The sequence below is a fragment of the Eulemur rufifrons genome, chromosome 16 (genome assembly GCF_041146395.1).
Source record: "Eulemur rufifrons isolate Redbay chromosome 16, OSU_ERuf_1, whole genome shotgun sequence".
NCBI classification, from domain to species: Eukaryota; Metazoa; Chordata; class Mammalia; order Primates; family Lemuridae; genus Eulemur; species Eulemur rufifrons.
The window spans coordinates 89,674,866-89,692,931 of NC_090998.1; the positions used below are offsets into that span (position 1 = coordinate 89,674,866).

Sequence of the window (18,066 nt, forward strand, 5' to 3'; positions counted from 1 at the left end):
CCGGCCTCAGGCCTCTCAGGCGTGACTGCACCTCGGGCCTGGCTCGGAAGCGGCTCAGGGTCTGCGAAAGGCCACTGTGGGGTCTCGGGTTTCGGCAGCAGGAGGCGGGGCAGGCAGCGGGGACAGGGCCGGGCAGCAGGTCCGCGCCGAGGCGGAGGAAGCGGCCGCCGCCCCAGCTGAGGGAGTGCGGCCGGGGGCTTCCCAGGGGAGGAGGGAGAGCAACCCCTTTCGAACGTTTCCACCCGGCTCGCTCACGTCGCTTCGGCCCCGCCCGGCCCCGCCCCAGCCACTCAGGCCACCGCCTCCTGCCCAGCCAACGCGAGGGGGGGAAACCTGAGCCAGCGCCTTTAAGAGGCGTGGTCACGTGCTCCGCCCCCACCTGCCCTCTCGCTCCTGTAAGGGGTGGGGTGCGCCGGGCCGTGGGGGAAGCGAGGCGTGCGCTGCTGCGCAGGCGCAGTGGCCGGATGACAGACCGTGTGTTTCCAAAATGGCGGCAGCGATGGATGTGGATACCCCGAGCGGCACCAACAGCGGCGCCGGCAAGAAGCGCTTTGAAGTGAAAAAGGTTGGGTCTCGCCAGCGCCTTCATCAGGGAAGCTAGAGAGGCGCGGACCTGGCTGGCAGGCCCGAGGATGACCGAGGCGCGGAGGAAAGGGCTTCATTTCAGGGCGGTCCTGGGACCGGGTACCACGAAAGGAAGCTGGGGGGCGGGTCTTAGGGTTGATCGGCGTGAGGGCGGCCCACTGTCAAGGGTACTGTTGGTTTCGCTGTGATGCTGAGGGGCCAATCACGGAGGTGCTTATTGAGATACGCGGGGTTGCGACTTGGCTGCGGGAGCCAAGCGCCTGAGCTGTCACTGGAGTGGTTGGGGGGGTGGAAGGAGGACAGGGTGGGGTGGGTGGAATGGGGAGTCGGAGTGACTGCGGTGGTGGAGGATGGGGCAGTGCGGCAAGAGCCGGGAACCTGAGGTCGTACCGCATTGGAGGCCTCTGAGGAGTCCGGCTGCTGATCTTGCCCCGCCCTCTTTCTGAAGCTTGGGGTCCTCTGACTCTGAGGGACCCTGGCTTGGTCCTTGCTGAATCGAGGCCTCCATTAGCCCGCTGTGTGGCTGGCCCTCGCCCTGCCGATTTCAAGAATCTCGAATGTAATGTTTGGCTCTTTTGAGACGTCTGATGGTTTGTCACACAGCCGCCCCAGTCCTGTGGTTCTCTGTCACGTCCAGAATCTCCCTCTTCCAGAAAAATAAAAAGCATGGTGGAATTTGTTAAAAAGGAAATGCGAGCCCAAATCTCCTGGCATTTAGGGATGATTGAGTACTAGTTGCGAATGACCTGGTAAGAGTGAGAAAGCGAAAATGTGGAACGTGTCTTTTTGCATGAAATCCCTCTTAGTGCTTTGCCAACAGTTTGGAAGAGAAGTCAGTTCCCACCTAAAATGAAATAAATCTTCAAAACGAAGATTTTGAAATAGGGAGGATGTCATTCCTGGAACATCTGGCTAAACACTGACAATATTCCCACTCCTAGTGCCTTTTGGCGGCTCATTGTGGCCACCACTGCTCAGTTACAGCCAGCAGCCATGTTGAAGAATAATAGAAGTAGGGGTTTTCCTCCAAGTTGAACCTGTGGTATGAAAAGTGCTGAAGAAGTTACGAGGCACTGAGAATTGAGTTTGAAAAAGATGAAGGTTTGGGGAGTGGCACCAAATTAGTGATTATTTATAATTGCAGAAGCCAGAGAGTTGAATTACTTGACTACCACTTTTAGGTGGACTGTTACTGGAATTACCTTAACTGAATATGAAGAGTAAGGGCATATAAAAGTTGAGAACATCAGTTTATTTGATGGTAAGAACTAAAAATCCTAGCGAATTCTAGAATTTGTTATGAAGTAATCTTAGATTCAAGTGATGACCTTGTTCTGTGTACTGATACTGGGTAGTTATCCAGCTTATCCAGCTTTTCCAGCGATTACCCATTTTATGATCCAATCATCATCTTAGTTCATTCTCTTCCCTCGCTTTCACCTCCCTGCTCATGCTTCCAAAGCTGCCTTGAAGAGCAGGTGCAGATTTTGAGCTTTTCTGCAACTGCCAGGGAAACCAGCACAGTAATTCAAGTTTATACTTCTTAAACCTAAAACAGGCACTTACAAATTATTCCTAATTTGCTTACATTTATATGGCTGACAACTATTTTAAGCTGCAGGAAAAAACATAAAAGATGACTCATTAATTTCTGTGTTCATATACTCAACCTTTTGGAGACAGGGAAATCATATATGTAGTCTGCTGTTCTCATCTGATATAATAAATAAGAGTAATGTAATATCCCAGAACTTTTGTTTGGTGGTCCCTGTGGCCAAAGAAATGGTAACTGCAGCTGCAGCATGAAATCCTAAAGAGTGTGTGTATGTGTTATATTACAAGGAGAGTGTATTGTTCCCCCTTTTTGTCTTTGCAGTGGAATGCAGTAGCCCTCTGGGCCTGGGATATTGTGGTTGATAACTGTGCCATCTGCAGGAACCACATTATGGATCTTTGTAAGTAATCGGAGGAGGAATGGGGGGAAGTTGAGAAGGTTATAGAGATTGTGGCTATCCTGATGTGACCAATTTTCTTCTTCACAAGGAGATATAAAACGTAGTCAAAGCACTCAGTCTTCTGCATCTAGTCTGTTGGTGTGTTTGAAATAGAGTAGTTTTTTTATGATGTCCTGGAGGCATACCCAGCTCTCAGAATAAATCTACTCAATCTAAAGATGGCAGAGACACATTTAGAATGAATTGTGGACACAGAGACACTGTTGATTCTTCCTGTGTATCTCCCATTTCATACTCAGACTCAAAGGCAGAAATAGTGAAAGGAAGAAAATAAACTTTGAGCTATAATATTCTATCTGAGCTAGTTTTTGCTGGGCAAGATTTATAAAGAAAAGAAGTCTGAGGAGTAAGGATTTTCCGTGTTAGCCCCAAACATAGTAAAAAGGACATCATTGCCAACATTTAAATAGGGAATTGTTTACACTAAAGAAATTTTATTTAAATCTCCAAATATTTTATTGCACATAGTGGTCAACACATAGTGATCCGATTATAGCTGTTGATGGACTGATTTCATATCCTTGTAGTAATAGGGGCAAGAATGTTAATCACCCCAGAACAGTTGAGATTACTTTTTCTTCTGGGAACTAAAATGGTTTGTTATTGAGATTGGAAATGGCGTGAAGAAACTTCAAGTTTCTAGAATTGGAATTATAGGCACTTATTTTTTTAGATTGCTCACCTGCTATTTCAGTTTCATCTTTTTTTTTTTTTGAGACAGAGTCTCCCTCTGTTGCCCAGGCTAGAGTGCTGTGACATCAGCCTAGCTCACAGCAACCTCAAACTCCTGGGCTTAAGCGATCCTTCTGCCTCAGCCTCCTGAGTAGCTGGGACTATAGGCATGCGCCACCATGCCCAGCTAATTTTCCAGCTAATTTTTTCTATATATATTTTTGGTTGGCCAGATAATTTCTTTCTATTTTTGGTAGAGATGGGGGTCTCACTCTTGCTCAGGCTGGTCTCGAACTCCTGACCTCGAGCGATCGTCCTGCCTCGGCCTCCCAGAGTGCTAGGATTACAGGAGTGAGCCACCGCGCCCGGCCTCAGTTTCATCTTAAGTCACCCTTCTACTCACTGTGGTAGTTTTCTCTGGTGTTCTTTCCATCCTTTTTTGTTTGTTTTTGTTTTTGTTTTTGAGACAGAGTCTTACTCTGTCACCCTGGGTAGAGTACCATCTATGGTGTCACCACAGCTCACTGCAACCTCTAACTCCTGGGCTCAAGCAATCTTCCTGCCTCAGCCTCCTGAGTCTGGGATTACAGGCACTCGCCACCATGCCCAGCTAATTTTTCTGTTATTGTAGAGATGGGGTCTTGCTCTTGCCTCCTTGGTCTTGAACTCCTGACTTTAAGCAGTCCTCCCACCTCAGCCTCCCAGAGTGCTAGGATTACAGGCGTGAGCCAGCATGCCCAGCCCCTTTCTTTCCATTCTTGAAGTGTCTGTGTTCCTTTTTTAGAACTCTTACATGTCCTGTTCCATCTGCCTGCAGTATTCCTCACCTCTTCTCCCCACTACTTTTGTCTAACCCAGCACTGTCCAATCTAAATGTTAGCTGCAAATGCCAACACATATATAATTTAAAATGTTCTAGTACCTACGTTAATAAAGTAAGAATAAACAGGTGAAGTTAATTTTAAAATTATATCTCATTCACTCTACTATGTCCCAAATATTTTTGCAACATGTAGTCAATATAAAAAAATGAGATACTTTACATTCTGTTTTTTGTACTAAGTCTTTGAAATTCAGTGTGTATTTTATACTGAAAGTACATCTCATTTCAGACTAGCCACATTTCAAATGCTCAATAGCTGTATGTGGCTAAGGACTACTTTATTGGGCAATGCAAGACTGACCCATAATCTCTTCTTAAACTTCCTCAAAGATGTTTTCCTTGCTCATCCTTACACACACAAAAACACAGACCGTGGCGATTCTGTTAAATACTCTCATGATATCCTCTAGTTTCCCTTTGTATTAATAATTTAATTTACTTGGTTCTCTCCATGTTATTTACTGCCATACCCAGCATCTAGCATAGTGTTCAGTACATAATAAGTTCTCACTAAGTATTTGGTGAAAGACTTATAAAAACAGAAAATTGCAGAATAGTCTGATCGTTGCAAGTTGGAAAGCACAAATGAAATATTTTGTGTTGGAAGGCAGTCATGGCATGTGCCAATTGTTCATTACCCTTGGGTTCTTTGAGCTTTGACCCTGTGTACCTTTCACACTACAGTCAAAGCACATCAGCAGCTACCATGTTGTTTAATATAGATGGTAGAAACCCATCACAGAAAAACACATGCACAGTTTTCAATGTGTTTGGGTGGGGTCTTTGATTACGTGCTTTCCAGTTTCTGTGACTTGCATTTTCACAAGGAATTGTACCCAGAGAAAATTTCACCTTCTTGGGACTCTCTTCTAAAAATAGTTAATGGCTTTATACAACCCTGATTTTCTTTTCCTCTGTATTTAAGTCATTGTATGTCTGTCTGGATGTGAGAGAATGCACTTGTTGGGAGGACCACAAAAGACAAAGGCCATCCAGACTCTGTCTTCTCTTAGAGTTGAAAGCTTGAGGGATCAGTGTAGGCCTTCAGTGAAATCCCTGTTTTGTCTCATAATTTAAGTATCAAATGAAGTAGAATATTGAACTCCTATCACAAAAAACTATGAAAGCATTTTAAGTCTTGTCTTTATACAGTAAATGAATATTTCCTGGGCATTTTGGTAGGCACCAGGATAAAACAGTGACTGAGATCAAGTCTTTACCTTTGAGAAACGCACCTTTTTATTATAGATCCTGAAGAGATGTCTAGGTGCCTCAACTTTAAAAAATAAATGGATTTATGATCTTTGTAAAGAGACTTTCTGTTAAAAATGAAAATAAGAATCTTTTTTTTTTTTTTTTGAGACAGAGTCTCACTCTGTTGCCCGGGCTAGAGTGAGTGCCGTGGCGTCAGCCTAGCTCACAGCAACCTCAAACTCCTGGGCTCAAGCAATCCTTCTGCCTCAGCCTCCCGAGTAGCTGGGACTACAGGCATGCGCCACCATGCCCGGCTAATTTTTTGTTTATATATATTTTAGTTGTCCATATAATTTCTTTCTATTTTTAGTAGAGACGGGGTCTCACTCTTGCTCAGGCTGGTCTCGAACTCCTGACCTCGAGCGATCCACCCGCCTCGGCCTCCCAGAGTGCTAGGATTACAGGCGTGAGCCACCGCGCCCGGCCGAAAATAAGAATCTTAGTTTAGCAATGGCTGTTTTCTAATAAATCTGGGCTGGCATTAAATGAATGATTATATAAATAGCTGTAAATAAATAGGAATGATTATGCCTATGTCCCAGCCAGACTCTTCTACAAAGTATTCTTGGTCTGAAGACTTCCCCTTTTGAGTCCATATTGACTCTCCATGACCTACCATAGCTTTGTATTTCTTTTACCTTGTCCCATTTCTTGGTTGGTTTAAAGAGTTGCTGAAATACACAGTCTGCTAGGTAGTATTTTCTCCCTTACCTCTGGTAATCTTACTCCAGATGAAAGGGCTACCTTCATCTTAGACTCAGTCTTTGCCCATCAGACATCAGTATCTTCCTAAAACTACAGATCCATCAGTGTTTTGAAAGTGTGAAATTTATTCACTCTTGAGATGAACCTTAGTAGGTTCCTTAGTAGTTGCTTCCTTAGTAGTCCTGTGGTGGGACTGCTTTTGTATTGAAGTTTAAAAGTTCCCAAGCTTTATAAATCACATGATAAGCTTCTACCTTGGCAGGGGGATAACACGAACTGGCTATGTGCTGTGGTCTGTCTCCTCTGGGTTGACAGCGGATAGTTCAGTTCCTCCTCCTGTTTAAACTAACTGGACTCAACCCCTGTACTCTCTGCAATAAAAGCTGGAAAACAATGTATATTTGAGCACATTTTATACTCACATGCAACCATTTTCTATGCCGTATCCCTTATCTGGCATTCTAGGTTCTAATCCTCTCCCTCCTATGTATTTTTGTTCTTTATTAGGAATTTTCTGGTAAAGAAGAAATAGTATTTTTTGGCCCCCATTCTCTCTATTTATAGAAATAGTTTTTGTTTGTTTATTCAAGTATCAAGAACCTGGTTTGCACTTGGCATAGAAAGACAAGATCCCTCCTCTTGTGGTAGCTTTGAGTTGAGGGGCAAGGAGGGAAGTCAAGCATGTAAAGAGGTACTCATAATGTTACTTAATCAACATGGAGTGTTATGAGTGCCCGAAGGAGAGGAAGATGGCTCAGGGTGAGGGACTGAGGAAAAGTTCCAGTCAAGGAGAGAGTTAAGCCCCATCTTGAAGGGTGGGGACGGACTGAGAGAGAAGTAGGAGAGTGTTCCAGGTGTGGAATAAAGGGATGGAGGAAGGAAAGAGTGTGAGGGATTCCTTAGTTTAGGAGTACCATAGCCACAGCCAGAAGAAAGACCTAGAAAAAATTTAAACATGATGATATACCTTCTAACAGTTTTGGCTTTTACTTTAGTAATAATTGTGGCTCTTATTTAGCTGATTTCATAATACATAGTTAGAGGATCCAACTTGAAAGACATCAGATTTTATTTTCACTGCCATTCTTTTAAATATAATAATATATTCACAGCCCCAATAAATTCTTGAACATACTGCATAAAGCCTAGATTCGTCACTCTTAACAGACGGCAAACCAAGTTACTCTGTAGTATAAATCTGGGTAGCAAAGGTAAGTTCTGTCATTTCAGATCTTTTGCCTTCCATATTTCTGAAGAGGAAGAAAACCCATAATTATGGTATAGTATATCTCTTCCCCCAAGACCAGATATACCTATTAACATCTCAGCATTATTTTCTTACAATTTTTCCACCTATGGTAGTTTGAAGTAATTGTCCCCTATTAAATAGTCTTTCCTGGAGGTTTTTTTTTTTTTTGACAGAGTCTCACTTTGTTGCCCCGGCTAGAGTGAGTGCAGTGGCGTCAGCCTAGCTCACAGCAACCTCAAACTCCTGGGCTTAAGCGATCCTACTGCCTCAGCCTCCCGGGTATCTGGGACTACAGGCATGCGGCACCATGCCCAGCTAATTTTTTCTACATATATTTTAGTTGGTCAGATAATTTCTTTCTATTTTTAGTAGAGACGAGGTCTCGCTCTTGCTCAGGCTGAGTCTCGAACTCCTGACCTTGAGCGATCCACCCTCCTCCGCCTCCCAGAGTGCTAGGATTACAGGCGTGAACCACTGCGCCCGGCCTTGGAGCTTTTTAATCTTCAGAAAGGAGATGCCATTTAGTTACCATCTTCAGAGAAAGCAAATTATATATACAGTAATTCTTGTTCTTTGAATATTTATCCCCAATAGAGCTTTAGCCATCGTCAGTTCTCAAACTCAGTCAGATTTTTAGTCTGTTTAAATTCCCTTTTCTTCCTCCTCTATGAAATCATTATTTGGGTACAATTGTGTTAATTTACTCTACTTCCTAGACAGAATCACTTCAAGGGCAATAGGCATCACAATGGGGTAGGCCCCAAATTTTTAACCCCTTGGCCTAACAAATTTGCTTTGTTTGGTGGTGTTTTGAAGAATTGAATTTTGTTGCTTGTACACAGAGCATACGCTACAGCGTGATACAGGCCCCTTCACCCCCTTTTATTTTTACTTCTGTCCCGAGTCACAGGTTCCTGCCTTACTTCTTTAGGGTCTGGAGCTTGTTACCCAGCTGTGTGGCAAGCCTAAGTGTTGTCAGGGCCCAAGAGGAAGTGTTCACCCAGAATAGGGAAAGAGCCAGTTCTGAGGACAGTAGGAGTTATGAGGTACATTTAAGGCTTTCCTAAATTTACCAAATTAGGAGGAATCACTTCCATTTAACAAGTCAGGTTCTGTTCAGAATTTGAAAGCACTTTTCGCATTTGTTACTCTGTTTTTAAATAAGGATAGGAAATCATCAGAAAGCATACTGTTAAGTCACATCAGTGTCTTCTCTGTTCTTTGCCCTTTTCCACATTCATTAAAAAACAATTATGGCGGCTGGGCGCAGTGGCTCACGCCTATAATCCTAGCACTCTGGGAGGCCTAGGCGGGCGGATCCTTTGAGCTCAGGAGTTCGAGACCGGCCTGAGCAAGAGCCAGACCCCGTCTCTACTAAAAATAGAAAGAAATTATATGGACAGCTAAAAAAAAGTACATACATACATATATAAAGTTAGCCGGGCATGGTGGCGCATGCCTGTAGTCCCAGCTACTCGGGAGGCTGAGGCAGGAGGATCGCTTAAGCCTGGGAGTTTGAGGTTGCTGTGAGCTAGGCTGATGCCACGGCACTCTAGCCCGGACAACAGAGTGAGACTCTGTCTCAAAAATACTAAATAATTTATATTTTTATGTAAAAAAAATTAAAAAAAAATAATTATGGCTAATGAACCACTTGAGAATTGTTTTGGCTGCTATAGATTGAAAGGTTGCTTCGTTTTCCCACAGGCATAGAATGTCAGGCCAACCAGGCGTCTGCCACTTCAGAAGAGTGCACCGTCGCATGGGGCGTCTGTAATGTAAGGAAACGTCTTTACCTATCAGCATGGCTTGTAAACATATTACTACTTTTCCTGCTTTGCCAGTCTTGAAATTAACTAGGAAAAAAATGACTAGCCCACCTTTCTCTCAAAAGGTATACAAATAATAAAAAAGATTTTAAATCATCATACTATTCACTTGTTATAGGGTAAAAATTATTAATTACTGCATAGAAGCACTAGTTTGTCTTGATTATAAAGTGGACCTACTTTTGTTAGCAATATTCTGGGGACGCATCTTTGGGAATTGCCTTCAAAGCCCATCGTGCAGTCTTTGACATATTCTCTTGGTGAAAATCTTTACCTTCTATACAGACTTTTTTAAAGGCCAGGTGTCTTGTGGAATGAAGTTTGTTGAATAAGTTGAGTGTTCAAATCTCTGTGTGTGCGTGTGTGTTTTAAGTGAGGCAAGTAAGAAAGAAAAAAGAAAAAAAGAAAGAACTTAAGTGTGGCAAGTGGACTGAGTTAGGATTTTTTTTTTACCATGGCTCATGCCAGAAATGTTTTGTGCAGCATCGTTGGGCTGAATGTGTGGCCTTTCAGGGTGCGACAGCTGTGAAGGATAACAAACATCAAATATGTTATTTCTAGCATGTGTTAAAAATTCATCCTTAGAGCCATACAGTCCCAATCACGTAAGCTAAAATTGTCCTGTCTGGGCCTCCTATGGCAAGGGGACAGAGGACCCCCAGCTTCCAGCATGACACAGGGCCAAGAGGTTCTAGAGTCCTACCACCATGACTTACTTGCTAAGTGGCTTTGGCAAAGCATTTAACATCTCTAATCCTGGGTGCCCTCGTGTAAAGTGGGGCCAATAGTAAACCACATAGAATTGTAATCAGGATTAGATGAGTTATGTTAAAGAGTGCTTAGAAAGCTCCTGGCACATAGTAAGCATAAGTCTGTTAAATCTAAATAAATACAAATTTGGGCCAAGGGGTTCCTGAGTAGATGGTAGCTCTCGGTATTTTTTCCTGTCAGGCTGAGGCTCTCCTCTTCCCTTCTCCGGCCTTGGGGTGCACCTTCATTCCCTGTCAGGACCCTTTGGCTAGTTTCATAATAGCTCGTATTGGCCAAGCAGCTGCTTTCATCGTTTATGGGGGTAAAGAAAATATACTAGGTTCTTTTCTCTCCCTGGCACTTAGGCATATACTAAGCAGCATGTTCCTTTGTGTGGAAGGAAAAGGAAGTGAACTTCCCCTTAAATTTGCCTAAGGAGAGACTAGCTCAGAGAGCCTGTTGTAAAGGAGAGCCAGCATGGTGTGGCAGAAGCCTCCACGCAAGTCCTGGGTTCTAGTTCTGGGTCTTCTACAAAGCAGCTCCGAGAATTAGTCAAGTCACTTAATTTGTCTGGGTTTCAGTTTCCTGTCTGTAAAATGGAGATAATAATATCTGTCATGCTTGCTTGCCAGGGTTGCTGTGAGGCTCAAAAAAGGTGATATATGTCAGCATCTTCTGGAAACTATCAAGTACTGCAAATTTGTCTTCTGTAATTGTACTTTGACTGCAAAATATACACATTAGTATATCTTAGATTATTAACAGGAAAAAACTCAGGAACAAATGCTCAGGGGTGCTGTTACCTGCCCTAATGCCTCCTTTAGAGCCCCCGGCCCCTAGCACTTACCATCTTTTGAGGTAGTGAGGCTACACAAGGACGCCGTACTGCTGCAGAGTGCTTAGTGGTGAGGTGGGAACAGGAAAAGGGTGTCTTGAACACCCTTAGGTGAGCCTGTCCCCAACACCTGGTGGTTGAGAAAAATGTCTCAGCTTTCTGCCTTTTAGAAATTCTGCTTTTTCTCTTTTTCACATTGAGTTGTATGCAAGTCAACAGGAAAGGGATCTGCCAGAAAGCTGTCACTCTGGGAGAATATTTGTCCTGTTGAATACCCATACTGTGCTAGCAGTAGATTCCACACTTAAATACTGAATTATATTCTTGACTTTGTGTAAAAACATGGTTCACAAGATAATGATCCATATTATCTGTAAGTTTCGTGCATGCTTTGGGAGGCATTCTGACCAAATTTCAAAGCTGTTCTGGCTGGGCGCGGTGGCTCACGCCTGTAATCCTAGCACTCTGGGAGGCCGAGGCGGGTGGATCTCTTGAGGTCAAGAGTTCAAGACCAGCCTCAGCAAGAGCAAGACTCCCATCTCTACTAAAAATAGAAAGAAATTAGCAGGCCAACTAAAAATATATATAGAATAAATTAGCCGGGCATGGTGGTGCATGCCTGTAGTCCCAGTTACTCGGGAGGCTGAGGCAGGAGGATTGCTTGAGCCCAGGAGTTTGAGGTTACTGTGAGCTCAGCTGACGCCATGGCACTCTAGCCCGGGCAACAGAGCAAGACTCTGTCTCAAAAAAGAAAAAAACCCAAGCCTATCAAAGCTCTTGTTGTTTTGTTGAGGTGTCAGTATTTCTCCCCAGGGCCCCACCTCAGCCCACCAATCACAGATTAAGATTAAATGAAGGAGAACACTTGCTGCTTCTTTCTTAATATTCATATGAGCAGGGGGAGGAGAATGAACATTCATTGCAGAGGTATTGTGATTAGCATCTGCATGTCATTAGCCCACACCAGAAAGCTGCACACAGATTTTCTTTTCCCCAAATCCAAGCCAGCACCCAGCTCCCTGTCAGTTACCAGTGTTTTTGGTACTCTTCCCTTTACTTCCTGTCTTTAGCTTGAAATAAGCCCTTTGATGCTCTTTCAGCTGTTTGTGTGCAATTTGTCCCTCATAATACTTCCTTTTACCCCAATTTTTTTTTCTTTTCTTTTTTTTTTTTTGAGACAGAGTCTCGCTCTTTTGCCCTGGGCTAGAGTGTCGTGGTGTCCTCATAGCTTGCTGTAACCTCAAACTCCTGGACTCAAGCGATCCTCCTGCCTCAGCCTCCCCAGTAGCTGGGACTGCAGGTGCCGCACCACAACACTTAATTTTTCCATTTTTAGGCCAGGCGCGGTGGCTCACGCCTGTAATCCTAGCACTCTGGGAGGCCGAGGTGGGCGGATCGTTTGAGCTCAGGAGTTCGAGACCAGCCTGAGCAAGAGCGAGACCCCACCTCTACTAAAAATAGAAAGAAATTATATGGACAGCTAAAAATATATATAGAAAAAATTAGCCGGGCATGGTGGCGCATGCCTGTAGTCCCAGCTACTCGGGAGGCTGAGACAGGAGGATCGCTTGAGCTCAGGAGTTTGAGGTTGCTGTGAGCTAGGCTGACGCCACGGCACTCACTCTAGCCTGGGCAACAGAGTGAGACTCTGTCTCAAAAAAAAAAAAAAAAAAAAAAATTTTTCCATTTTTAGTAGAGACAGGGTCTCACTTTTGCTCAGACTGGTCTCAAACTCCTAAGCTCAAGCAATCCTCCCGCCTCAGCCTCCCAGAGTGCTAGGATTACAGGTGTAAGCCACCTCACCTGGCCATTTTACCCCAGTTTTTAAAATCTCATTCCTTTTTAAGACAAATTCCTTCACCCATTAAGGGCTTTTAAAGTCCTGAGCTCTTGTAATATTAATATGTCTATGAACAAATCTGGAAATAAAGTTGCTTTGAACACAGCTGAGCTGATTGTGGGGAGGTGCCCGTCTCAGTTCTGGGTGGGTGGTAGAAGCTGTGCACCCTACCAGGGGCTGAGGAGAAGGCTCTGCTCTTGGGGTTCTCATTCTCCAAGGGTGGGAGGGCAGGGGTGAAGCTGGGGACCAAGAATGGGGATGTTGGTAGTCTGTGTGTAATCAGGGCCTTTTCCCTTTCGCAGGGAAAGTAGAAGCATCCCCTTACAGGCTGAATGGAACCAGGGAGCCGCATTCCATCTTCCCTTAGAGAGAAGGAGAGAGAGCTCATTGCTAAACATACTCCTATGCTTCCTAAATAATGTCTTCCTTTAGCAGTAAGGACATTTCTAACAAATGTTTTGTTGGAAAGATCCTTGTACATAACCAGGATACCAAGGTGTAATCAGTTGAACTTTTTTTTTTTTTTTTTTTTTGAGACGGAGTCTCGCTTTGTTGCCCGGGCTAGAGTGAGTGCCGTGGCATCAGTCTAGCTCACAGCAACCTCAAACTCCTGGGCTTAAGCGATCCTACTGCCTCAGCCTCCCGAGTAGCTGGGACTACAGGCATGCACCACCATGCCCGGCTAATTTTTTGTATATATATATTTTAGTTGTCCATATAATTTCTTTCTATTTTTAGTAGAGACGGGGTCTCGCTCTTGCTTAGGCTGGTCTCGAACTCCTGACCTCGAGCGATCCACCCGCCTCGGCCTCCCAGAGTGCTAGGATTACAGGCGTGAGCCACCGCGCCCGGCTATCAGTTGAACTTTTGCATCTCATTTTTGTCTCCTGTTCTCCAGCCCCCTGTCTGTAACCCACTCCCCCGTCCTGTGGGACCTATTGTCAGTAGATGGCTAGGCCTGCACAGAGGTATTTTTAATAAAATGTTTCTTTTCTTTCAGCATGCTTTTCATTTCCACTGCATATCTCGCTGGCTCAAAACACGGCAGGTGTGTCCATTGGACAACAGAGAGTGGGAATTCCAAAAGTAGGTGTCTCTGTTTTGACATTTATAAGATGGGGCTCTGTGGTCATTGCCATTCTCTGACTCGTCTCAGGCTGAAAGGAACATAGTCTTAGAAGATGGAGGCATGGAACATACCTTGTTTTTTAAAACTAGCTTTTGGTTAATTAAACAAGGACTCATCTATGTGGAAAATGCACAAAGGATTAGCCATTGTTAGAAGTTTGCAGCCAAGGGTTTCCCAGCCTTCTAGGCTATAGAGCTGAATATAATCAGAGCTGTAATTGGAGCTGATGATAGATTTTGAAATTGAATGCTGTTCAATTGCTATTCTCAGTATTTGCCTTACCCCAAACGTGCCCAAGTACTGGATTAGAGGTGAATATATAGTGCGGTGGGCAGGGGAGCCCAAAAGTTCAAACTGTGTCTGAATCCCTGATGGGAGCCCACAGGCAGAGTTTCCTTTCACAACCACCACCAGTGACATTTCCCTCTACCTCCCTAGTACTGCCCGGCATCTGCTGGTGACTCAGGTGGTATGGTTGAGTCACAGCAATGGCCCATCGTTAAGAAGAGAGTAGCAGATAAGTTGTGAAGGATGGTGAGATGAAAGGGGAATCTCAGTGATGGTCAAAAGCCAGTGTCATTGCCCAATCTTGGAGCACACTTTTGGTCACTTGCATCTTTTCCAAAGTTCTAACTGATGTTACTTGTAGCAGGTTTTATAGTCTCAAACAGGAACTTATCATGGAATTAATAAAATAATTTACTTTGTCTTTCAGGTATGGGCACTAGAAAAAGAATTCTTCCATCAAGCTTAACTGTTTTGCCCTCCTGTTACTTAATTATAAATTAGATAGAACTGTGTCTTTTCTGCCTTGTCTTTTTGGTTTGCTGTTCCTGCAGCCATATTGTATTCTGTGTCAAATAAAGTCCAGTTGGATTCTAGAACAGACGCTGTCTCTTATGTATGTGAAACAGTGAACATAAATGAAGGGTCCCCTCTTCCAAGGCTGAAAAGCCAGCTTTTGAAAGTAAAATGTTTGTTCATTAGAACCGGAGCAGGGTTGTCCTGTGAGCGCATAGCTTAGTCATGAGGAACAAAGGGGAGTGTGGGTCACTGGCACCTGAAAACAGCAGTCTGCCCTGTCTTCTTCCTGTGTGACAGCAGCGGGCAGCTGAATGAGGGATTCTAAGAACATGGGATTCGGTCATCAAATCCAATGAGTCCTGGTTCCACAGCCTGGTTACTGATGGCAGCCTCTCTCCATGCTGTAACATGGGCTTCTAAGGACGAAGTGGCATCATTCGGGCACAGAATGAGGCTTTGTAAAATGTAAAACCACTCTACAAATATTAACTATGGTTATATATGACATGTTGCTTTCTCTTCTTACCTTAGAAAAATAAACTTTGAAAATTCTTAATAATGTAATCTTGGCGGGCAAAAGAATAATTTATGAACTCGACGTTAAAACTTCATGTCACTTGGATTAACAGAAAAGTTCAAGTTTCCTTCACCAGCACCTCCCCTTCACAATTTGTTTAAAATGTCTTGGGCTGTGGAAGGAATTGCCAATGCTAATATTAATTCAATGGCTGTATAGAATCTTTAACTGAGAAGCAGTAGAGTTTGTTGCAGTGGTTCTCAAAGTATGGTCTGAGGATTGCTGGGGGTACCTGAAACCCTTTCTAGGAGTTCATGAAGTTCTACCTCCAACTGCAAGTCTGTGTGATGCTAGTTTTTCTTTATATACTTCAACCAAAGCAGTGTGTCGAATGAAGAAACAGACTTGAGAATCCAATTGTCTTCTATTAAGTCGGAAATAAAAGAGATTTGCAAAGATGTAAAACAATGCTACTCTTACTAATTTTTGTTTTGAAAAATAATTTTAATAAAAATATTTATGTTAATGAGCGATGGGTGTTGTTCTTTTTAAATTTCTCAGTTTTGATTTCCATTATAGTAAGATATAACCCACATAAAAGTTGTTTTGGGGTTTTGTTTTGTTTTGAAACATGGCCTTGCTCTGTTGCATGGGCTAGAGTGCAGTGATGTCATTATAGCTCACTACAACCTCAGACTCCTGGGCTCAAGCCATCATCCTACCTCAGACTCATGAGTAGCTGGGACTACAGACACACACCACCACGCCTGGCTAATTTTTTCATTTTTTTTCGTGGAGACGATATCTCACTATGTTGCCCAAGCTGGTCCTGAACTCTTGGCCCCAAGTGATCCTCCCTCTTGGGCCTCCCAAAGTGCTGAGATTACAGGCATGAGCCACTGTACCCAGCCCACATAAAAACTCTTTGGGGTCCTCAATTTTTAAGATCATAAAAGGGTCCTAAGACTAAAAAGTTTAAAAACCTCTTGTTTAGTGGAACTTAAAAGTTTAGCAAACCTGGATGAAACCTGGCTTCCCCGCTCAGCTACCACAGTGCCTGGTGTGTAGCAGGCACTCAAAGTAGCTGCTACTGTTGCTGTTATCATTTTAGGACTACCACCCTCAGCAGAAATCCCTTCTTTAAAGCCCTTTCCAGTAGGCATTCAAGCTGCATAAATACTTTCTTTAACGAAGATGACATTGCTTTTTGCGCAGATGACACATAAAGATTTTTTGAAATTATGGGTCATTTAACTTTTTTTCATTTATTCTTGATGTATTTTGCATTAAAAGAAAAAATAATCCCCCTAAGAAGCTAACCTGTGTATACTCTCTGGAAAGCTCCACTTAGTAAGATCGATGACTCAACCTGTTGAGGGTTTATCCCGCAATTTACCACTTCCCTTGTACTCTCACATACACAATCCCATTTGATCTGTCTAATTGCACCTGTAGACCTTGGCTTTCGAACACAGTCAATTGCCTAGCTTCTAGTTAACACTCCCGTCCCATCTCATCTCAGAGACACCCGAGGCTGCATTTAGCATCTCCTGTCAAATTATCAACCTCACACTGTACATACCTGCCCGTTGTGCATTGCACTAAGGATGGCAGAAGCTATAAGCTCTCAAGCCCTCTTCTTGCTTTATCAGAGTTTCCAAGTGTCTTCCCAGCTGTCATTAGATCTTGCTGTTCTCTTGATTCTTTGGCTTCACCTGTGTATTTTCATGCTCCAAATCAGATTTCTCCCTAAAACCTTCCTGATCCCCCAGTCCCCTCCTGTGGTGAGGGGTCAGACCAGCTTAGGTTAAAATCCTGGACCTGCTACGTACTCGTAGAATGAATAAGTTCCTGCACTTTGGTTCCTTATCTGTAAAAGAGGGATCAGAATAAAAGTGGTAAACCTAGGGACTACCATGAAAAGTGGGAAATACAGAAAATTAGATTGCCAGCTGAAATTAATAACAGAGCATGTCAGAGCTGAGATTTCAGATGGACATCTGCTTAACAGCCCATCATGTCAGAGAAGACCAAGAGAATGCTGAAGGAAGAAAACAGTTTTTTATTTTTATTTCATTTATTTTTTTGGAGACAGAGTCTCGCTCTGTTGCCTGGGCTAGAGTCCTGTGGTATCAGCCTAGCTCACAGCAACCTCAAATTCCTGGGCTTAAGCAATCCTGCCTCAGCCTCCCAAGTAGCTGGGACTACAGGCATGAGCCACCATGCCCGGCTTATTTTTTCTATATATTTTTAGTTGCCCAGCTAATTTCTTTCTATTTTTAGTAGAGACGGGGGTCTCACTCTTGCTCAGGCTGGTCTTGAACTCCTGATGTCAGACGATCCTCCCCCCTCAGCCTTCCAGAGTGCTAGGATTATAGGCGTGAGCCACCAATCCCAGCCAGAAAACAGTTTTTTAATGAGGATTGGGAATGGCAACGTTATCTTGTTTCTGTTAAAGATAAGATGATTTGCTTGCTTTGTGTTACTGCAACATCAACATTAAAGAAATTCAATGCTCATCAGCATTACAATACTCATAAGGACCACAGATATTTTAAATTAGAGGGAGAGACATGGAAAGTTGTATTGCAGAAATTAAAAGATGAAAAGCAAAAGCAAAGACAATTCTTTCAAGCAGCAATAAGACCTGGAAATTATGCCACTGAAGCAACTTATAAAGTAGCTTATATACTCGAGACAAAAGGGAAGCCATTCAGTGATGCAGAAATTGTGAAAGAATGCATTGTCGAAGTTGTAGGATGCTTAGAGCCTGATAACATTTCAAAGTACAAACAACTGCCTCTTTCAAGGAGAACCGTAACTGATGAGCAACATGAATTCGCCTTCAACTTAACAACTTCATGCAATACTTCAAATGGAAAATATATATTATTCAATCACTGTAAATGAATCCACTGATACTACTGACTCAGTGCAGGTTTTAAACTCCATTCAGGTTATAACAGAAGATTTTCTTCTGCTATGAAGAGTTACTCACT

At 43.4% G+C, this 18,066-nt stretch overlaps 1 protein-coding gene across 1 annotated transcript; it reads left to right on the forward strand.

The window, feature by feature from the left end:
- The first annotated feature begins 444 nt into the window (after window positions 1-444).
- On the forward strand, window positions 445-15,555 carry RBX1 (ring-box 1). The gene is made up of 5 exons (XM_069489739.1): window positions 445-565; window positions 2,462-2,540; window positions 9,071-9,141; window positions 13,618-13,703; window positions 14,462-15,555. Exons 1-5 carry the CDS (start codon window positions 488-490, stop codon window positions 14,472-14,474), a joined length of 327 nt encoding a protein of 108 aa, XP_069345840.1. The 5' UTR covers window positions 445-487; the 3' UTR covers window positions 14,475-15,555.
- Window positions 15,556-18,066: the final 2,511 nt, after the last annotated feature.

Excerpts from the sequence above, each read along its gene's own strand:
- RBX1 (XM_069489739.1), top strand. The coding sequence starts at position 488 with ATGGCGGCAGCGATGGATGTGGATACCCCGAGCGGCACCAACAGCGGC. Across the intron at positions 566-2,461 it reads AGCGCTTTGAAGTGAAAAAG|TGGAATGCAGTAGCCCTCTG; the intron begins GTTGGGTCTCGC and ends TTGTCTTTGCAG. Across the intron at positions 9,142-13,617 it reads TCGCATGGGGCGTCTGTAAT|CATGCTTTTCATTTCCACTG; the intron begins GTAAGGAAACGT and ends CTTTTCTTTCAG.